General features: G+C 36.3%; 1 protein-coding gene across 1 annotated transcript in view; it reads right to left on the bottom strand.

Moving 5' to 3' along the window:
* Window positions 1–545: 545 nt before the first annotated feature.
* TRAM1 (translocation associated membrane protein 1) overlaps window positions 546–19,976 on the bottom strand; it is a 28,130-nt gene continuing 8,699 nt past the window's right edge. Inside the window, exons 3-11 of the mRNA XM_054708361.1 lie at window positions 18,310–18,431; window positions 18,081–18,197; window positions 16,835–16,893; window positions 14,791–14,875; window positions 8,081–8,151; window positions 7,870–7,974; window positions 6,944–7,087; window positions 6,489–6,646; window positions 546–2,133 (exon numbers count right to left, since the gene is read on the bottom strand). Coding sequence (XP_054564336.1) covers window positions 2,060–2,133; window positions 6,489–6,646; window positions 6,944–7,087; window positions 7,870–7,974; window positions 8,081–8,151; window positions 14,791–14,875; window positions 16,835–16,893; window positions 18,081–18,197; window positions 18,310–18,431 — 935 coding nt within the window. The 3' untranslated portion in view covers window positions 546–2,059. The remainder of the gene's footprint in view (window positions 2,134–6,488; window positions 6,647–6,943; window positions 7,088–7,869; window positions 7,975–8,080; window positions 8,152–14,790; window positions 14,876–16,834; window positions 16,894–18,080; window positions 18,198–18,309; window positions 18,432–19,976) is intronic.

Below are 19,976 nucleotides of genomic sequence, written 5' to 3' on the forward strand. Positions count from 1 at the left end.
GCAGCCTCTGCTGGATCTGGAGACCAGGAAAGACAGACTTTGCTCAGAGCATTTGGGTGAAGAAGTATGATTTACAGTTACACTTATGTATTTTAGTGTCTTGTAAAGTTTTAACTATGAATCAAGGGCTTTTTTTCTTCTTCCCCTAAACCCACAGCATATGCTGTAGAACACAAGTGCTAAAAGTAATTCCATGGAAAGAAGTTTCCACAATTAAATGAGTTGGAAAACTGCATTTTATATCTATTGCCAACATTCTTGGTGCATCAGAAAACACACCTGCATATAAAGGACTGAAGAGTCCTGTAGTAAAGAAACATCTTAAGTTTATTTAACCCAGTACTCAGGCCCTTAATTTGTTTGGTTATGAAGCATTTCCCCCCACAGTAGCCTCTAATCATGTTTTATATTATAGAACAATTTTTTGAGAAAGGGTCTTCTAAATGTTTATCAAGAATGCATTCTGTAAATGTGGTACATTTTAAAAAGTTTATATTCTAAAATAGCATGAAAACTTGCTAACAATGATGAAAACATCCAGGATATAGGTTGTAAAAGTAAAAATTTTTATTTTGATTGATTTCTCAATGAATGGTTCAATATAATGCCAGTTTTTAATGGCAAAAATTTGGTTCCAAACTCCATGATGCTACAGAGAGCTACTACTTTTCCCAGGAAGTAGGTAAACAGCTGGAAACAGAAAGCACGACTTCCTAACAGCATGGCAACTTCTTACCTGCAGACCCAATAGCCTGCACCTTCTATACTTTTAAACGGCACAAAGATGAGCTAGTGACAAAAGTGAGAAGTGGGGAACAAGATATGAACACAGAAAGGAGCAATACATGTACGTAAAGACAACAAAAATGCAAATACTCTAAGGATTTTAAAGGATAATTATAGAAAAGAGAACCAAATATTTTACTCAAATGTTTTTAGAGACTTTCTGTAGAGATACAAATATATATCTTTTTTTTTATCCAAAAATATGTTTTATACAGATAAATGCTTCTCAATTAAAGATGGGACCAAAGCTATATTTGTAACATAAAGCACTATTTCCTTTTAAGACTATTTAGCCACCTGAATTTTCAATTTTTTTAAGGTTAATGTATTAAATGTTTTCCAAATAGAATTACCTGACATTCTTTTTATAGATATAAATCAAATAGGCATTATTTTTAGAAAGGGTCTGCAGGTTAAACAATGTTCTTCTAAGATGCTGTGCATATTGAACTTATGACAAGCCCCATTAAGAATCATTATTAATAAACATATCAAAAAGGGCTATGTCAGATTTTCTTCTTTGTAGTAAATATTTAATTTTCTGATTTCCCATTTACAAGTGTTGAAAATGCACAAGAAAGATTTTACTTCACAAGTACTTTTATGTTAATAAAAGATATTTTGATTCAACAAATATGGCAAAAATATCCATACTGTAACCAATAGTATGTTTTTTTCTTTAAAAAAAAAAAAAAAGATGTAACACTAACAACCACTATCTAAAAAATAAAGCACACTATTATTTTGGCGAATTTACAAATTTTTTTTCCCTGGTGTAAAGGCTACAAAAATTCCTACAAATTAGAGAACACTGAAAACATATTAAAGTTTGACATCCAACTTTATATTATTTCCATTTTACTCTGAAAGATAACTTAAAAAATATGACCTGGCTGGAAGAGGCCATCTTGCTAATATAAAAAATCAGTGAGACCAAGAAACTGTATCATTGATATGTAGAATTTTTGCAAATAGTTATCTCTCCAAATCATTAGAAAATGCTCAAAGATAAAAAATAAAGTAAAATATGGTGGTGGTCCCTAAACTATTTTAAAGGCAAGTAGCTTAGTCTAAGCTAAAATATTTTTCTCACTCATAGTAATTATCCTCCCCTCAACTGCCCTTTAAAAATACATGAAACAGTACAATAGCGAGAATCAAAGAGCACAAACTGCATTTTCAAGAACAGGAAAAAAAAAAAAATCTCTAGTGCTGAAAGATATAGTACAAAGCAGATTTCTTTGGGGACATTAATCAACTGGATTGTAATTCATTATGAAGATTTCTCTTTTCTATTACGAGGAGAGTCTGCTCCATTTGAAGTTACTGTTCCATTTACACCATTTTCTAAAAAGAAAAAAAGAATCAGTGTTACTCTATTTTATGAAGAAACACAAATATCTTTATACATAAAGGAACCTTCAGAGAAGAAAATTTTAAATCCAATATATACTTTGATGCCCTTAGATAAAACATATTCACCAGTGCGTAATCTTTACTAGCATTTAACCAATCATAAAACCTGATTTAAACACTGAATTGAAAGAAGCAAATTAAAGGGAAAGTAACTATAATGTTATTAGATCTCAATAATAAAAAAAAGTCACTACTATTGAAAGCAGAAAAAAGTGACTAAAGATAAACTCTAAAAAACAATTATAAGAATTTTTGAGTAGTCTTAAGAGCAGTGCTTTTGGTAGAAATAAAAACCCTTTCACATTTGGTAGCAGACGAAGATCTTGGGATTATGTTTCCTTATAACATACTAAAAGTTGGCATTTAGGATATCTCTTATGTTTAAGAGTGTATCATGACCTGGCCTGCATGGCTCAGTGATTGAGTGTCGATCTATGAACCAGGAGGTCACGGTTCGATTCCCGGTCAGAGCACATGCCTAGGTTGTGGGCTCGATTTCCCACGAGGGGTGTGCAGGAGGCAGCCAATCAATGATTCGCTCTCATCACTGACTAGAGGCCCAGTGCACAAAATTCGTGCACGGGTAGGGTCCCTAGGCCTGGCCAGCGATAAGGGCTGATCGAGGCCTTCCAGCTGCTGGCCAGTGCCTTCCTTCCGGCTGCCGGCTGGGGCCTTCTTCGTTCTGCACCACCCTCTGGTGGTCAGCGCACATCATAGTGAGCAATCGAGCTCCCGGTCGAACTCCCGTGGGGACAATTTGCATAGAGAGAGAGAGAGAGAGAGAGAGAGAGAGAGAGAGAGAGAGAGAGAGAGAGGTTAATCTCTTTCTCCCTCTCTGAAAAAAAACACACAACACTCTAGGTAATGAAAGGAGACGTGACTTGGGGTAGTGAACACACAATACAATAATAGATGATGTGGTATAGAATTGTACACTGAAACCTATGCAATTTTATTACCCGAGGTCACCTCAATAAATTCAATAAAAAAAGTAAAAATATAAAAATAAAGATCACTCTGGATCAGACAGCTTTACTGGTGAATCCTTCCAAACATTTAAAAATAATGCTAATGTTACACAAAGGACAAATTGCCCAAGATTTTCTGTAAAGCTAGGGTAACCCTGATACCAAAATCTGACAAGACTATTTTACCAGAAGAAAAAAAAAGAGAGAGAATTACAGGCCAATCTTTTACATGAACACAAATATAAAAATCCTAATAAAATATTGAAAGAAATCAATCTAGCAAAAATGATGTTATCATCATCAACTTGGGTTTATGCCAGGAATGCAAGATTGGATTTATATTTGATAATTAATACATTAAAAAATACACATCATTATCCTTTATGGATACAGATGTGAAAATGCTAAAAAAAAAAAAAAAAATACTAGAAAACCAAATCAAGCAACATCTTAAGAGTATTATATATCATGACCAAGTGAGATTTATCCCAGGAATGCACTGACTTAACATTCAAAAATCAATTAGTATAATCTATGACATCAATAGAATAAAAGACAAAAATCTTTTGATTATCCCAGTAGATGAAGAAAATGCAAGTGATAAAATCTAAAAGCCTTTCATAATAAAAAATATAATCGCATAGAAGGGAACTTTCTCAACCCGATAAAGACCTTCAGGAAAAACCCACAGGTAACGTACGTAATGGTAAAAGACTGGATGCTTTCCCCTTAACAGCAAGAACAAGGGGGAAAAGTTTGTCTTCTCTTGCCACTTCTATTTAAAAAATTTCTGGAGGTTCGAGCCAGGGTATTTGGTGAAAAAATTAAATAAAATGCATCCAGATTAGACAAGAAATAGTAAAACATCCTTTATTTGTAGATGACATGATCCTGTATACTAAAAATGCAAAAACTACTAAAATAATAAAATAATCTAGTAAGTTCAGCAATGTTGCAGGATATAAGATCAATATGCAAAAATCAATTGCATTTCTACATACTGGCAATGAAAAATCCAAGACTGATATTAAAAAGATAGTTCTAGTTGCAATAGCATAAAAAAAGAATAAAATGCTTAGAATAAATTTAACAGAAGCACAAGACAAACAATTAGAACTACAAAATTTAGCTGAAAGAAATTAAAGATCCCTCCCAACCCCCAAATGGAAGATATCTGGTTCATATTCCCCAAGGCAGTCTACAGATGCAAGGTAGTCCACATCAAAAGCTCAGTTAGCTTGTTTGCAGAAATTGACAAGGTGATCATAAAATTCATATGGAAATGCAAACATAAAAACCAATAAAAGTGGATGACTCACATTTCCTAATTTCAATACTTACTATAAAGCTACAGTAATTAACACAGTGTGGTACTGGTCCAAGAATAGACATACAGATTAAGGAAATAGAATTGAGAATCCAGAAATAAACTCTTATTTTTATTTTATTTTATTTTTTTAAATATATATTTTATTGATTTTTTACAGAGAGGAAGGGAGGATAGAGAGTTAGAAACATCGATGAGAGAGAAACATCGATCAGCTGCCTCCTGCACACCCCCTACTGGGAATATGCCCGCAACCAAGGTACATGCCCTTGACCAGAATCGAACCTGGGACCTTTCAGTCCGCAGGCCGACGCTCTATCCACTGAGCAAAACCAGTTAGGGCTAAACTCTTACTTTTAAAATCAACTGATTTTCTACAAGAGCATCAAGACAATTCAATAGATTAGTCTTTTTAATAAAAGGTGGATATGCAACACAATGATCCTAAAATGGTGCAGCCACTTTGAAAAACAGTTTAGCAGGCCCCCCAAATGGTAAATCTGTATTTACCATATGACCCAGCAATTACACTCATAGGTATATATCCAAGAGAATGAAAAACAGGTCATCAAACAATAATATGTACACAACGTTTACTGCATTACTCATAATAGCCAAAAAGTGGGAATAATGCAGATATTCATTAACTAATATATAAACAAAACATTGTATATCTATACAATGAAATATCCTATCTCAGTGGTTGGCAAACTCATTAGTCAACAGAGTGGCAAACCGCGGATGCGGCTCATGAGCCGCAGTTTGCCGACCACTGTCCTATCTAATAAAGAGGGAATATGCTAATTGACCATCACTCCGTCACAAAGATGGCTGCACCCATAGCTGAGGCCAAGTTCCCATAAGGAGCCTTAAGAAGCAATCAGCAGGGACCTGAGGCTATGCCCTCCCCCACCCGGTGGGGCTTGACAGGGGACCTCAGGCTGGGCCCCCACCCGGTGGGGCTTGACAGGGGACCTCAAGGTGCGCTTCCCGTCCTGGTGCTGGGCTAGGGGACCTCAGGCTGCTCCCCCCGCCCCAGCGTCAGGCCGGGGGACCTCAGGCTGCGCCCCCCACCCAGCGGGGCTTGATGGGGGACCTCAAGGTGCACCCCCCGAGTGCTGGGTCGGGGGAACTCAGGCCACACCCCCGCCCAGCAGGGCTTGACAAGGGTAAGACTGGCTGGGTCTGGACCTAGCCCAATGTGGGAGGGGGGGGGGCAGCCGGGTCTGGGTCTCATGCAATTTTGAGGTGCATGTGGGTGGGCAGGAACTTGACTCTGGGTCCTGTGGTGAGCCCCAGACTCTGACAGGAGGAAGGTTTTCATATACATTTTACTAATTTTCTTTCATCTCTGACACTTCTATTATAGAGAAAGGGCAAATAGCAATATTAAATTATTTCCTCTAATTAATCCCCTTTTAATGTGCACAAATTTTGTGCACCGGGTCACTAGTTTGGCCATAAAAAGGAATGAGTAGCAGTACATGCTAAAACGTGAATGAACCTTAAAAAACATACTAACTGAAAGAAACCAGTTGCAAAAGATCACATATTGTATGATTCAATTTATATGAAATGTCCAGGACAGGATCAAGCAATCAGATGTTATTAAATAAGACACACACAAACTATTCCACTTGGAACGCAAGGGCAGACAGGAAAGAGCTGAAAAGAGGTTTTGTTTTTTAAATATGAGTAAGAAAGCACAAACTATCACTGAAACTGCCCATATACATTGGCCTATAGTGGTTTGAAATAATCAAGTGGGGAAAGCTTGCGAGAGAGAAACTGAGTAGACAGCTTTTGAGAGAAATAACTGACCGTAGGAAACCACCAAACTGTAGAATGGGGCAAGATTACCTTGCCTCTAATTTTGCTTAAAAGTAGAATACAATTTTCTCTATAGGATTTTAAATCTTAGTAACAAAGCCAAAACTTTTTTTTTTTAGTGTTTTCTACTCCAGGTTTTTCATTGCTTACTGAATACAAACCTGTTCCTTTTCTAGATCTGCCCTTTGTCACTGTTGGCTTCTTCTTCACAGTTGGTGCCTGAAAAGTAGAATGTTCTCTCCACCTGCGAAGCTGAAAATTAATGAACTTCCACATCATGAATGCTTGGGTAATGCAAATCGATGCCAGAACAGCAATTCTGAGAATATGAAAAAATAAACAAAATATCAGAGTGCATCAAAACAATGCTACTTTAAAAAGTGGTCTATTTTGTTTTGATAGTATTAATTTATTGCTGAATTCCCAAATAATTATTCCACTAATAATTAATCCCAGAAGTTAAATAATTGTTTTGGCATTTAAATTTAGACATATAATACAGGTATGAAATGAGTATTTTCCCTAACCTCCATATTTTTTAGGTATTTCATGGCATAAACTGATAATACATACTATACAGGTGTACAAAGTGAGAAAGATGTTAAATGGACTGTACCTTACGCCCAACACATTGAAGTTTCCAGTACTGAAATCCAGCTTCTGGTTCTCTGCTCTTGCAAGGCCAAAGCCAACAGTTAGTACTGAAAGAATTAAAGTCAGAAGTCTTCCCAAAACAAACAGAACTGCCCACAGAGAAAAGCTGGAAGAAAAAGGTCATAAGTCAAATTCAAAATTGCAGCAATAAGAAAATATTCTAGTAGGAATCAGATTCTATTAAGTAAATGCATATTAAAACATTTGTTATTTTCCTGCAAAAATAATTCTGCAAGTAAAATGTTTGGAAGATGCTGCATCATATCACACCCTCAGAGGTAACACATTAGATTAGTTAAGGTTCCAGGAGGTCCAGTAAAGAAACGTTTTTTTTTTGTTCGGCTAATCCTCTTTTACTCCATAGAATAACCTTCACAACTACTGGCATATATAGTAATTTGGAAAACTGCTGGAGAAAACACAACAAAGGCTGTGCTGTAAATAGGACCCCAGTTCTCCTTTAAGAATCCTAGTTCTACTTTTCTTTAAAGACTTTACACTCTTTACAATACTGCTTCAATTCTGTTTCCAGTTCAATTTTCCCATCAAAATATTTTAATATTTTTAAGGTTATATAATTTATTATTTCATTTTCTTCTGAAAGTTCACTTTCCTATAATCCCTTGTCCAATAGAAAAATATGCATTAAGCAAGATTGGAGAAGTTAGAAAAGTAAACTCAAAAAGCCTTCAGGATTACAAGTTCCCACATAATATTTCTCTAGCTAAAAAAAGACTCCATTTAGAGAAAATACCCACCTGAGTTGCTAGTAGCTTCATTTTATTTAAAGCTGCTACTAACAACGTATAAAGTAATATAACTGCCCACAGTGTGGGCCTTAGCAACTGGCTTTAATTACAGCAGAAATAGAATGGCTAACCAACTTACCCTTTCTGATACTTTTCATCAGTGAAATAAAACAGGCGGGAAATGTGGAAAAGAAATTCAACAAAATAATGTGGCACCAAAAGAACAAGTCCTAGATGATTCAAGCTGTTAAAAGAACAAATTAAAAATGTAAAGGTTACTTATCAACTAAGACAGATTAGCATACTATCTGTGCAGTCCATATACACACCCAAGAAAAATCCTAACTTACTTCAAAAGATAAGCTCCGGCAATGTGAAAGAGGTAAAGACCTATGTAGACAAGCTGCCGAGGAATATCCTCCTGTAAACAGAAAACTGCATTGTAGGTGAAACGTGCTGACATATTTGTTCCCTAGGAGCACTGTGGTAGGGTGAAAAATGTACAGAGGACCCGAGGGTATTCTGCCACTGCACCCTACCCCAACTGCTCATCCCAACCAGCAGCATGGCTTTAGCAAGTCATTTAATTTCGTTTGGCCTCCGCTACCTCATCTGTAATGTGTGACTAATACTTGGGTTTGCCTGAGTCAGATGAACTCAAAATCCCTTGCATGCTAAGATCTATAGTTCTTTTGATTATAAACATTAGATGACACACTATTAATGCCCATGATAATGTCCTTCTAATATTAACCCTTTGCACTCGTTTTTTTCTCGATTCCTTTATTCTACTCGGGATTTAATTTTTTAAATACCCCAGATTTTACAAAGTGCAGCAGTAGAATAAAAAACTGGAGTTTCTTTTCATACCAACTTATTTGGATTTTTTTATATTTCAAATTATTGATACATTCAAAGAGTATAAAAAGAGCTGCTACCGATGCTAACCCTGTCAAGTCACACTCGACATCCGAGTGCAAAAGGTTAAAATTGCTATGGTTAGAGGTAGAGAGGCTTTTGTTTTACCTAAAACAGTATTTACATTTTTTAGGTCATGCTTTTAATTCCTTTCACTATCAGTTATAGTCACTAAAACCAAAGGTTAAAATTTTTTCTTCTCACGATACCATCTAATTGTTTATTCTTCCTTCTTTTCTTAATAACCCTCTAAGCCATGTATCCACATTTTAGTTCTACTTCTCTTTTATTCTCCCCTAGTCCCTAGAAGCCTAGTTATCTTAGAAAGTGTTTTTTAAAAATCTAAGTCTAACTCTAGCAGGTCTGGCTCAGTGGATAGGGCGCCAGCCTGCAGATTGAAGGGTCCCAGGTTCAATTCCAGTCAAGGACCCATGCCCAGGTTGCATGCTCAGTTTGAGTGGGGGCATGCAGGAGGTAGCCGATCAATGATTCTCTCATCATTGATGTTTCCATCTCTCTCCCCCTCTCCCTTCCTCTCTGAAATCAATAAAATATAAATAAATAAAAATGTAAGACATACTAGTGGATCATATAATTAATTTAGGGAGTCACACTAACCTCTTTTAAAATATGAAACAGAGCCCTAGCTGGTTTGGCTCAGTGGATAGAGCATCAGCCTGCAGACTGAAGGGTCCTGGGTTCGATTCTGGTCAAGGGCACATGCCCGGGTTGCAGGCTCGATCCCCAGAGGGGGATGGGCAGGAGGCAGCTGATCAATAATTCTTTCTCATCATTGATGTTTCTATCTCTCTCTCCCTCTCTGAAATCAATAAAAAATATTAAAAAAAGAACAAATGATTTTAAAAAAAACCCTATAAGAATTTAAATAAAAAGGAATAGACTAGAAAATGCTAGAGTGTAGAGTAAGCACACTGTATTGTTTCATGAAAAATTTATTCCAGATTGTATGCGCACACACACACACACACACACACATATACACACACAGAATCATGACGTAAAATCTAGTATTCATTTTGGGTTGCAGTAAGAAATATTTGCAAAATACAGTGATGGGCCCAATAAATACTTGTTAATTTATGAAATACCTGTACCTTGAATTTCTACTCTCTTGATTTTGGCAGTTTTCCGTATACAGGTATCCCTCAGCATTTCCAAAGTTCACTTACACCACTTGGAGTTTATGGAAGCCCTACATTAACATCTGCTTTTATAACTGAAAGAAATCCCAACAGGATTGTATAAAAAACTAGTAGCCCATTTGCAGGAAGAATCCTGCAAGTGGCCGCTGTGGCCGCGTGCGCTGCCGCTGCCGTTTCAGCCACCGAGCCTGCACCCGCAGGCTGCTGCTGCCCGCCCCACCCCGCCCCCCTCCACCCCGCTCCACCCTGCCCCGCCCCGCCCGGGCTTTCCCTCTGGCAGCCACCTTGCTTTCCACTTTTCCTCCCTCTTCCTTCTAAGTTGTCTTCAGTCTTCACTCCTCCCTCCCTCCGCATATGCAAATTAGCCACCATCTTTGTTGGGTAATTTGCATACTCTCCCTGATTGGCAGGTGGGCATGGCTTTGGATGGTGGGCATGGCTTGGGCGTAGCGAAAGTGCGGTCAATTTGCATATTACTATTTTATTAGGTAGGATGGCCACAAGTGAAGAGCACTTAGCATGTCTGGCAGTGAGCCTTAGAGAAGAGCAGGTAGCCCCCCAAGCTCCTTCCCCAGGAACTACATCCAGCATCGCAGCATGGAGCCACCATGGCTTTCAACTGTGTCTAAGAGCATCTGTGCTTTATCTTGAGTTACTTTGTGCAGCCATTAGCAAGGTAATTGCTTCTTTGCTTTACTGCATTTCTTTTTATGAAAGAAATGGAGCACTCTATTTTTGGATAGCGGGGGAAATCTGTGTGTGTGTGTGTGTGTGTGTATGGCTATATTAGTCATTTCAGTAGAGTTACTTCATCGAGTCTTCTGAGAAAGAGTAGAAGTGTAGTTTTGAACTTGAAAACTCTCCTCTAGTAAGAATGGTACAAAGATCAAGTGTTAAATGTGGAACATAAGACAGTCTAATGGTCCTATAGACATAACTATGTTTGGGGACTTTCAGGGAAAATTCCCAGACATAATACCAGGTTTACAGTGGTTTGTACAACTGGAGAGAGAAGTATCTTTAAGAATAAGCAGTCTTAAGGTCCTTTCCAAATAATTTTCAAACTTCTGATAATATTTCTCCTTACCAAAGGAGAGAGGACAGCCTCTTTCTTCTGCCATAATCACTTCAGAACAGCTCAGTTATAGTGTTATAAATGTAATTTGATATGCTATGTACATGCTTGATACATGATATGCTATATATGATTTTGTTATGTAAATAAACTTTTCCTATCAGGAATCAGAAATGAGGTTTTACTTGTTTGTTTGTTGAGAGATTAACAAACATTTGTGCCCTAGTTGAATGGCTCAGGTGATTCGAGTATTGTCCCATACACCAAAAAGGTTGTGGGTTCAATTTCCGGTCAGAGCATATACATAGGTTGTGGGTTCGATCCCAGGTTGGGACGAGTACAACAAAGTAACCAATCGATGTTCCTCTCTCTCTAAAAAATCAACAAACACATCCTTGGGTGAAGATAAAAAGAAAAAAAAATTAAACTTTTTTATACTCAAATGGAAAAATATATAATGAAAATGAGTTAGAAAAGCTTTGCGAATTGTTTATATATTCTTAACGCTAATGGTCATGTAGTTTACATAAGAATGAAATAATGAAATGATGACTTAAAGTTCTGATTCTAATTTTTCAAGGAAAATCTAATAAATACAGAACATTAAGTCAAACCAAATTCTAAAATTATAAGTAACTTTAAGTGACATTTTTGGTTGTTATTCTAACAACTTTTTATTAAAAAGATCAGCCATATACTTTAGTAAATTTCTATTTTTCTAAAAAATTGCTTTTCTTAACGATACCATACTACAAAACAAACTTTAAACTGAGCATTAGATATATGCCCAAATATAAGGCAAAGCTCTCTCCTTAAACCATAGATGGAGCCAGCTCATATTTAATTCTTTCCAAAGCTCTCACAGTATAGTAATCTATACTGATAATAGTCTTAAAAACCTTAGTCAAGCCCTAGCCAGTCTGGCTCAGTGGATAGAGCGTCGGCCTGCGGACTGAAGGGTCCCAGGTTCAATTCCGGGCAAGGGCACATGCCTTGGTTGTGGGCTCGATCCCCAGTGTGGGGCATACAGGAGGTAGCCAATCAATGATTTTCTCTTATCATTGATGTTTCTATCTCTCTCCCTCTACCTTCCTCTCTGAAATCAATAAAGACATTTTTTAAAAAACAAAACAAAACCTTAGTCAATATAATTTCTAAATGCTTATAGAGGTTTAATGGAGGAATCACTAAGACAGAAGTAAAGATAATATAGTTTGAAACACTGAACTAGATGATTCAAAAAGTGGCTCTAATGGTGAATGACATATTAACAAGTTTGCATTTGAAAAGTGTGAATATAATTTTCATGAAGTAGGAATGGGGAAAAAAGCATTATTCTAATTTAATATACTTTCTATTATACACAATTATGTATAATTAAATTAGATAAACTAAATATCATAAATAAAAACATTTGGTTATTTCATCCATACTTCCCTGAAACTTCATATATTCAATTTGGCTAAGAAATTACATTTTGGCCTGGCTATTGTGGCTCAGTGTTTGAGCATCAACCTATGAACCAGGAGGTCATGGTTGGATTCCTGGTCAGGGCTCATTTTCCAGGTTTCAGGCTCAATCCCCGGTAGGGGGCATGCAGGAGGCAGCCAATCAATGATTCTCTCTCATTGATGTTTCTATCTCCCTCTCCCTTCCGGTCTGAAATAAATAAAAATATATTTTAAAAAAGGAAATTATATTTTGAATCTTCTCATAGGCAAAATGGAGGATTGTTGTTTATATTGAAGCACATATATTATATGTAATTAAAATATTCTCCTTAAGACAAACTGAGTTATTCATGACTAACACACCTCTTGAACTGTTATCAACAGTGTTCCGTTCTTTCTTCACTTCTCTGTAGGATCGTTCCAAAACTATCACTATGCCAGTTTCTTCCAGTAAAGATTTTTTCCAAAAATAATTTTGAGTAAATTTTAAGAAACTGTTTAACACATATACAGCTGTTACTTTCAAATTATGTTAATTACTTGAAACAGTTACTTTTGACTGTAATATGTAGGTGTTAAAAATAGTTTCGGTTAAGTTCTAAGTTATGCAAATTATTCCATAAAAATTAGATTGCATTTCTGGAAAAATGCCATCTGGCAGGAACTGATAAGAACTAAAATGAACAATTACTTTGAAAGATCCCTCTTTACTTACATGATCAATGAACAAACTATAAAATATGGATTAATAGTAAAACCCAGAGGTATTATGTCTGTATTATGTCCATGGGTATAAAAGTATATGAAGAAAGCTTTCAATATTTGAGCCCTGGTATAAGACATCAAGAAACTATGCTATTCCCAGCAGCGCTGTCGTAAAGCACTTTCTGCAAGGATGGAAACGCGCTCCATCTCTTCTATCCAAAATGGCAGTGTAGCCACTGCAGCTAATGAGAACCTGAGATAGGCCTCGTGTGACCAAGAAAGTGAATTTTGTTTTTATTACATTTTAATTAATTTAAATGGGGCCAGTAGTTACTGTTTGGACAGTGTAGCTATAGGGTATCCATGGTTCACACTGAGAGCTTACTGAATATGGAAGGGCTACTGGAAATTAGGAGTCTACAAATTTTATCTTCAGACAATTCGAGATCAAAGGTTTTATGGGTCATCATCCTAATCCTTACAATCAACTTAACTAGAGAACATTCTACTTTATAAATCAACATAAGACTCTAATGTGGTGCTGTTTTTTCATCGTAGCAGACACATTAATATGACAAACATAGAACACACACAAAAAAAACACAAACACAAAACAGTAGTAAATCAAGACACTATACTCAAGAACTATTTGTAGCACATATAGAAAGAAGTGACTGTGGTGATTGAGAAGGCAGAGATAAACTGGTCATTGGAAGGGTTGTTACATTTCTATTTGGGAAAGCTTCTTAAAGACAATTAAAAAATGTTTTAAAAGTGGAAAACGTATATATACGTATATATAAAACAAATAGGGGGTTAAATGAATCCCCACGTAACCATAACCCAGCTTCAATAGTTGTTAACTCATGAGCAAACTTGCTTCATCCTTATCTTCATCCATGTACAATTTCATATATGGGAATTTTAAAATAATCTCTCCCCACAAAGGGAAAAAAGTGCTTCATTAATTTATCAATGGAAAAAGGTATTCCAGGAAAAAGAAGTGATGTGCTGGGGTTATAAAATTAGAGATTAATGGGAATGAGCACAGGAGAGAGCAGAAGAGAAAGGGACCAGGGGGGGGGGGGGGAAGCCCAGAGGAGGGACCCTTAGGGCACAGGTCAGTAGCTCTATTTTAGTTTAAAGTAACAGGGAGCTAGCATAGATTTTAGAGGAGAAAGCATTCAATAAAGGAAATCAAGTTGCTTTGTAATATCACGAAGTCTGACTTCAGAAGTACTGAGGGTAAAGCTAGAAAAAAGAAAACTGCAGTGCCCAGGAGTTTATTTGTCCAGATAAAACAAACACCTCTCCCACATGCTAAAAAGGGAATGCTCCACCCAGGTCAGGAAAAGCCTCACTGGTGAATATTTAACTATGGTTTACTTGTTTCAATCCTGAACTTTTCTTTGGGAATTACACACAGAACCGTTAGTTGTGGTAAATCTGATTAATCCTTGTATCAATAATATGAAATTAATATTACATTTCAAAATTTAATTTATTTTAAATTACTAGTAACAATTTTAAAACAAGCAATTAGCATGTCTAATGTAAAAGATCCCCCTCTAAGTTAAAACTAACCCCCCCACTCCCCCACCCAGCAATAAATACTTAAGGATACCTAGTCTTTGTGGAAAGACGGGAGCTGGGAGAAGAATGGGGGAAGACTTGAGGTAAGAGGGAGGTTAATGACATGAAAGGAAAAAAATGACAGATAATTTTAAAATCACAAAATCCCAGCTTACTTTTTTGGTTTTCTGGAAGTAGAGCTCAGGAAAAGCATGAAACCAGTAAGCCAACTGTAATATGTAGAAAAACTTCACCTGAAATCTGTGTAACACAAGGAAGTAAAAAATACATTTTAAAGCCTGGTATTTTTAAAGACTAAAGTTAAAAATGAACACTGGAACTGAGGATATACTAAGTAGTTACGTTTGCAGTATCATTTCAGGTGCCTTACAATTAATACTCTGTGCACCTTTCAACAACTCTCCCTCAGCCACTTCCCCTGTCTCCCTGGGATATTTCCACCACCAGTCAATTCCTCTGGATTAAGCAGCAGAAGCAAACACATCATCTGAAGAACCCTGTAAACATGCAAGCTAGCTGGAAGGAACCAGAGCCCTGAGTCTGTTAGATAATTAATACTGATTCGTGTGTCATGTTAGCTACTGAACACATATGGATCATGACTGAGGGACTCAAACCACAGATCTAGAAAGTTTCATCAAAAGGGAAGCGGGAGCGGGCCAGCATGGCTCAGTGGTTGAGCGGCGACCTATGAACCAGGAGGTCATGGCTCAGATTCCTAGTTAGGACACACTTGCCTGAGTTGTGGGCTCAATCCCCAGTAGGAGGCATGTAGGAGGCAGCCAATCAATGATTCTCTCTTATCATTGATGTTTCTATTTCTCCCTCCCTCCCTCTTCCTTCCTCTCTGAAATGAATAAAATTAAAAGGGAAGCGGGAAAGGCACAAGACTGACATAAAAGCAAAGGCACACAGATTAAAAATTACCTGAAACTGGAATAATCCCAATTTTAAATACCCCCTGGCTTTTTTCTTAGTGAAATATGGTAACTCTACCTGGATGGAACACTGAGAGCCCCAATAAATGGAGGCCAACCAGGGTTAAAGAGAGTAATAAGGCAAAAAGGTTCCCCAAGAGATATATCCTAATCAGTCTAGAATCACTGGTCTCCTCTTTACATTGTACCCTCCAGTCCTTCTGCTCTCTTATTCTCCCTTCTCCTCCTCCTCCAGAGTCTAAAATAGAAACCTCAAAGCCAATGTGAAATCATTTCCAGGGAGAGGGGAGGGAAGAAATACAGTCCTACATAAATATGATGTTTATAACCCATTCTATAAAAGTTCATTGAATTGATATAACTTTAAAAAGATACAATGATTCAGCAGAGTGGACATTACTGCTGGCCTTGAAGACATGAAGACATGCATGGCCACGGCACTCCCTTCACATCTTTTCTCCAATGTCTAGGTCAGTGGTCGGCAAACTGCGGCTCACGAGCCACATGCGGCTCGCGAGCCGCGGTTTGCCGCTCTGTTGACTAATGAGTTTGCTGACCACTGGTCGAGGTGATAAGCACCTACAGGCCGGCATGACAGAGGATATAGAGTAAACAGAGTTTCTACTGCTGTCAAGGCACATAGTCTTGCTGGGCATGAGCACAATATAAGACTTACATAAATGACACAACAATATATGGATACTACATAAAAGATTATACAGCACATGACAAATTCAGAAAAGCAAAAAATAATACAGGCTAAGTACGAGAAAAATCTGGAATAGTTGTACTAGAGCTCAGCTTGAAGAATGAATAATATAGTTGAATGCTTTTGTAGCCAATAAGCTTCTTACAACAGCGTATAGAAACCTTGGGGGCTAGAAAGAAACAATTCCCACCCTCAAACTTATAGTGTAAGAGAATAAAAGAGTGAAAGAGTAAAGAGTCTGAGGCAAAGAAAAAGAGCAAACCTATGGAGAAGGAGGAGCAGGAAAGAGGAGAAAGGATGGGGGAGAAGAAAGGGACACAACTACTAAATTAGAGATTGTTATAATCAGAATTCTCAAGCTAACAAACATTCTGAAAAGATTACATTCATGAAAAAAGCACACAGGAATTTTGTTCCTATGGCAGCAGGCCTGCCAAAAATATACTATTGTATGCATTTGCCTAAAGTTTTAAAGAGATTAAGAATGAATTCTGCTTAAAAGTGACATGACCATGGTCCTTAACTAAGAAAAGCCTGCCAGAAATAACTTACGTCATCAGGTTAGGGGGATAAGCCCTCCACAAGATAGTTGGGTCTGAGATGTAGTTTTCCTAAGAAAGAAGATATAAAAATTAGTCTATTAGTATAATGCAAACTTCTTGGAAAATAAAGACGGTATTTTCATTTCTTGCACATTTACAACTCCCTACATCAAGTTCCAAAGAGCCCCCAAAGTCAAACTCTTCAGTTGTTTTAGTTATTGTCAACTCAGCTGAATTGCTTACTTTAGTGAAGTGAAAATCAATGGATGTTCGAAGTCAAATAAGACATAATTCCTGGCCTTGTAAATTCTTTCAGTCTAGTAGAGTAAAAGATACAAGTATGCAAACAAACATCAACGAACCAAAAAAATAGAAATGCTCCATAACAGAGGTACAATAGCTGCAGGAGAGATGGATTATATCTTGGGTAATCAGAGGGAGCCAGGAGATGGAAGATCAAGGTGCTGCCAAGTTTTACCGATTATGTCCACATAGCCACCAATCTTTTTCTTAGATAACCATATCTACTCAGTGAGAATTCTTGCATAAGGAAAAAAAATCTAAAGTGACCCATCTTTAATAAGAATATTTTCCCAATGAAATATAACACTTTTTTTTTTAACACTTTTAGTTTTTAAAACAAATCTTTAAGATAAAATTCACTTTGCCTATTTATTCATCTCTAACATGGTAGTTAAAAAAATTATATGTCCTGACAAACTAAAAAATATGTTAACTCTGGAGTACTAATACTAAGGTTGATACTGCCTTCCCCCTCATTATAGAATGATACATTTAAAGGTTTAGATTGCCTTAACTGCAAAGTTAATCAACATTTTAAGTTGCTTGGAAAATATCTGAACTTGTTTTTAAAGGGGGAAATGGCTAGAAACATTACAACTCATGTAACCTAGCATAGGTATCACTGACATCTTACCCTCTGTGCTAATACAGAGATGCCTGAAAATGACTGCAAGATATAAAATAACATTCAACTGACTACAAATAAGGCTTTCTCAAGCATTAAACATAGTTTAAAATTTTTACTGTATAAAAACTAAGGGAGACTTATCCATGAAACTTGCTTTATAGTAGTTCACTAGTAGAATACCTAATCTTATATAGCAATAGAAGAGGGATTTTCTAAGGTTCAGGGTTTGCTTACATTAAAAAATAGAATAGGATTTCATTTTCTGTTCTGGGTATATAATGTAAATACTTTAAGAAATGAAAATTTAAGCATAGTATATACTTACAGAAACTAGAATGAATGTGCCCCAAATACAAGAAAATAGGTAGAATGCACTAAGCTGACCAGATTCATTAAACTTGCTGTGTTTCGTTTTGGAGAAGTGCATACGCCTGTTAATTTTCTAAAAATAAAAACAATCAATAATTAAAATTATAAAATGTATTTAATATGACAATCATAGTATGGAGAGCTAGTATTTTACAAAGTATAGATTTCTAAGATTGTATACTTACATCCAACACATACTCTTGAATTATGGCATGAACAATTATCGCCACTAGCATGTAGAAGAAAATTGTAGCCAAATCTTTGATACCATAGTAATAAAAAGATGCTGATTCAGTAGCTTGTTCTTCTGAAGGCCAAAAAGGACAGGACACACATACACAAAAATATACATGAGATTATAAAAACAGCACTAAGTACAACATAGTTATGGAAACAAACAAAGATGACTAACCTAATAAATAAGTATTACAGAAACATCATGGTAATTTGCTTTTGGACATCTTGAGTCATGGCAACAATGAAAACTGAGGAGACTATCTAGGAATTGAAAGCTCCAGAAATTACTTACAAAGACTTGACACATGTTATGTTAGTCACAGCCATCAAAAACCAAAAAACAGGAGGGGGGTGGCCACAATTTAATGTAATTGTAAAATTGACATTATTCCAGGCATTACACTTAGCCCACTTGCCTGTATTTTTAAAGAACTTTAGAAATTTTCTACTTTCTACCTCTACTTTCCAACTAGACATCTCATTATGATTCTGAAGGAAAAGGAGATTAACCTGTATTTGATTTAGTTTTGATCACTGTAGAGATAAAGGCAACTGCTTCTTAAAATTATTTTTAATCCTTGAAATTGCTGTAATTGTTTAGAACAAAGCTTAATCAAATACTTAGGAGTTGGTTAAGTGCTTCATTTTTCTCTGGCATATTCAAATTTCAAAACAACTTTATGGTTCTCAGTTATTAAATCAAATATTTACAAAACTATATATAATGGGGAAAATCCAACTCAATGTTACATAATTCATCTTACATTTTAAATAGAGAAATCCAGGGCAAGTTTACTGCCTGAATATGTTAATATTTTTTTTTATTTATATATTTTATTGATTTTTTACAGAGAGGAAGGGAGAGGTCTAGATAGAGAGTTAGAAACATCGATGAGAGAGATTCATCGATCAGCTGCCTCCTGCCCACCCCCTACTGGGGATGTGCCCGCAACCAAGGTACATGCCCTTGACCGGAATCGAACCTGGGACCTTCCAGTCCGCAGGCCGATGCTCTATCCACTGAGCCAAACCGGTTTTGGCTGAATATGTTAATATTTTATGAAGTGAATACCCCATTCCTCCCCTGTGCTAGTTAATTATATTACTGTATTCAACTACAATCAACTTCCTGTAACAACTTGATTTTCACATAGCATAATTTAGAAAACCTTTTTGAAATGAAACCTAAAAGTATAGTTTGGGTGCTATTACCAAATTACCCCTAGAGTTTACTGACATCTTAATTGAAATAATGCCATAGGTAGAGCACAACAAAAAACCTGAAACTAAAATAGGCTTAAAAGGACTGTTATTATAGGTCTAAATCATAACTCACTGGTTGGAAAAACCGAACCTAAACATTGTGCCTTCAGAAACCTTGGTTGAACAATGATACCTTAAACAAATGTAAAATAACTATGCTAAAGGGAAGAGAAGGCAAAAAAAAAAAAAAGTTCTTTGACAGAATTTCAAGCTCATTTACAAAAATGTACAACAAACACTAAACACATAAAAACTGATTTCCATATAATACATAGGGTGAAGTCAACCAAAAACATCAGATCTTACATTACAAAAATATCAAAATAACATTCAGTCTAATCATGAATGAGAT

The sequence above is a fragment of the Eptesicus fuscus genome, chromosome 19 (assembly GCF_027574615.1).
Source record: "Eptesicus fuscus isolate TK198812 chromosome 19, DD_ASM_mEF_20220401, whole genome shotgun sequence".
Taxonomy (NCBI): Eukaryota; Metazoa; Chordata; class Mammalia; order Chiroptera; family Vespertilionidae; genus Eptesicus; species Eptesicus fuscus.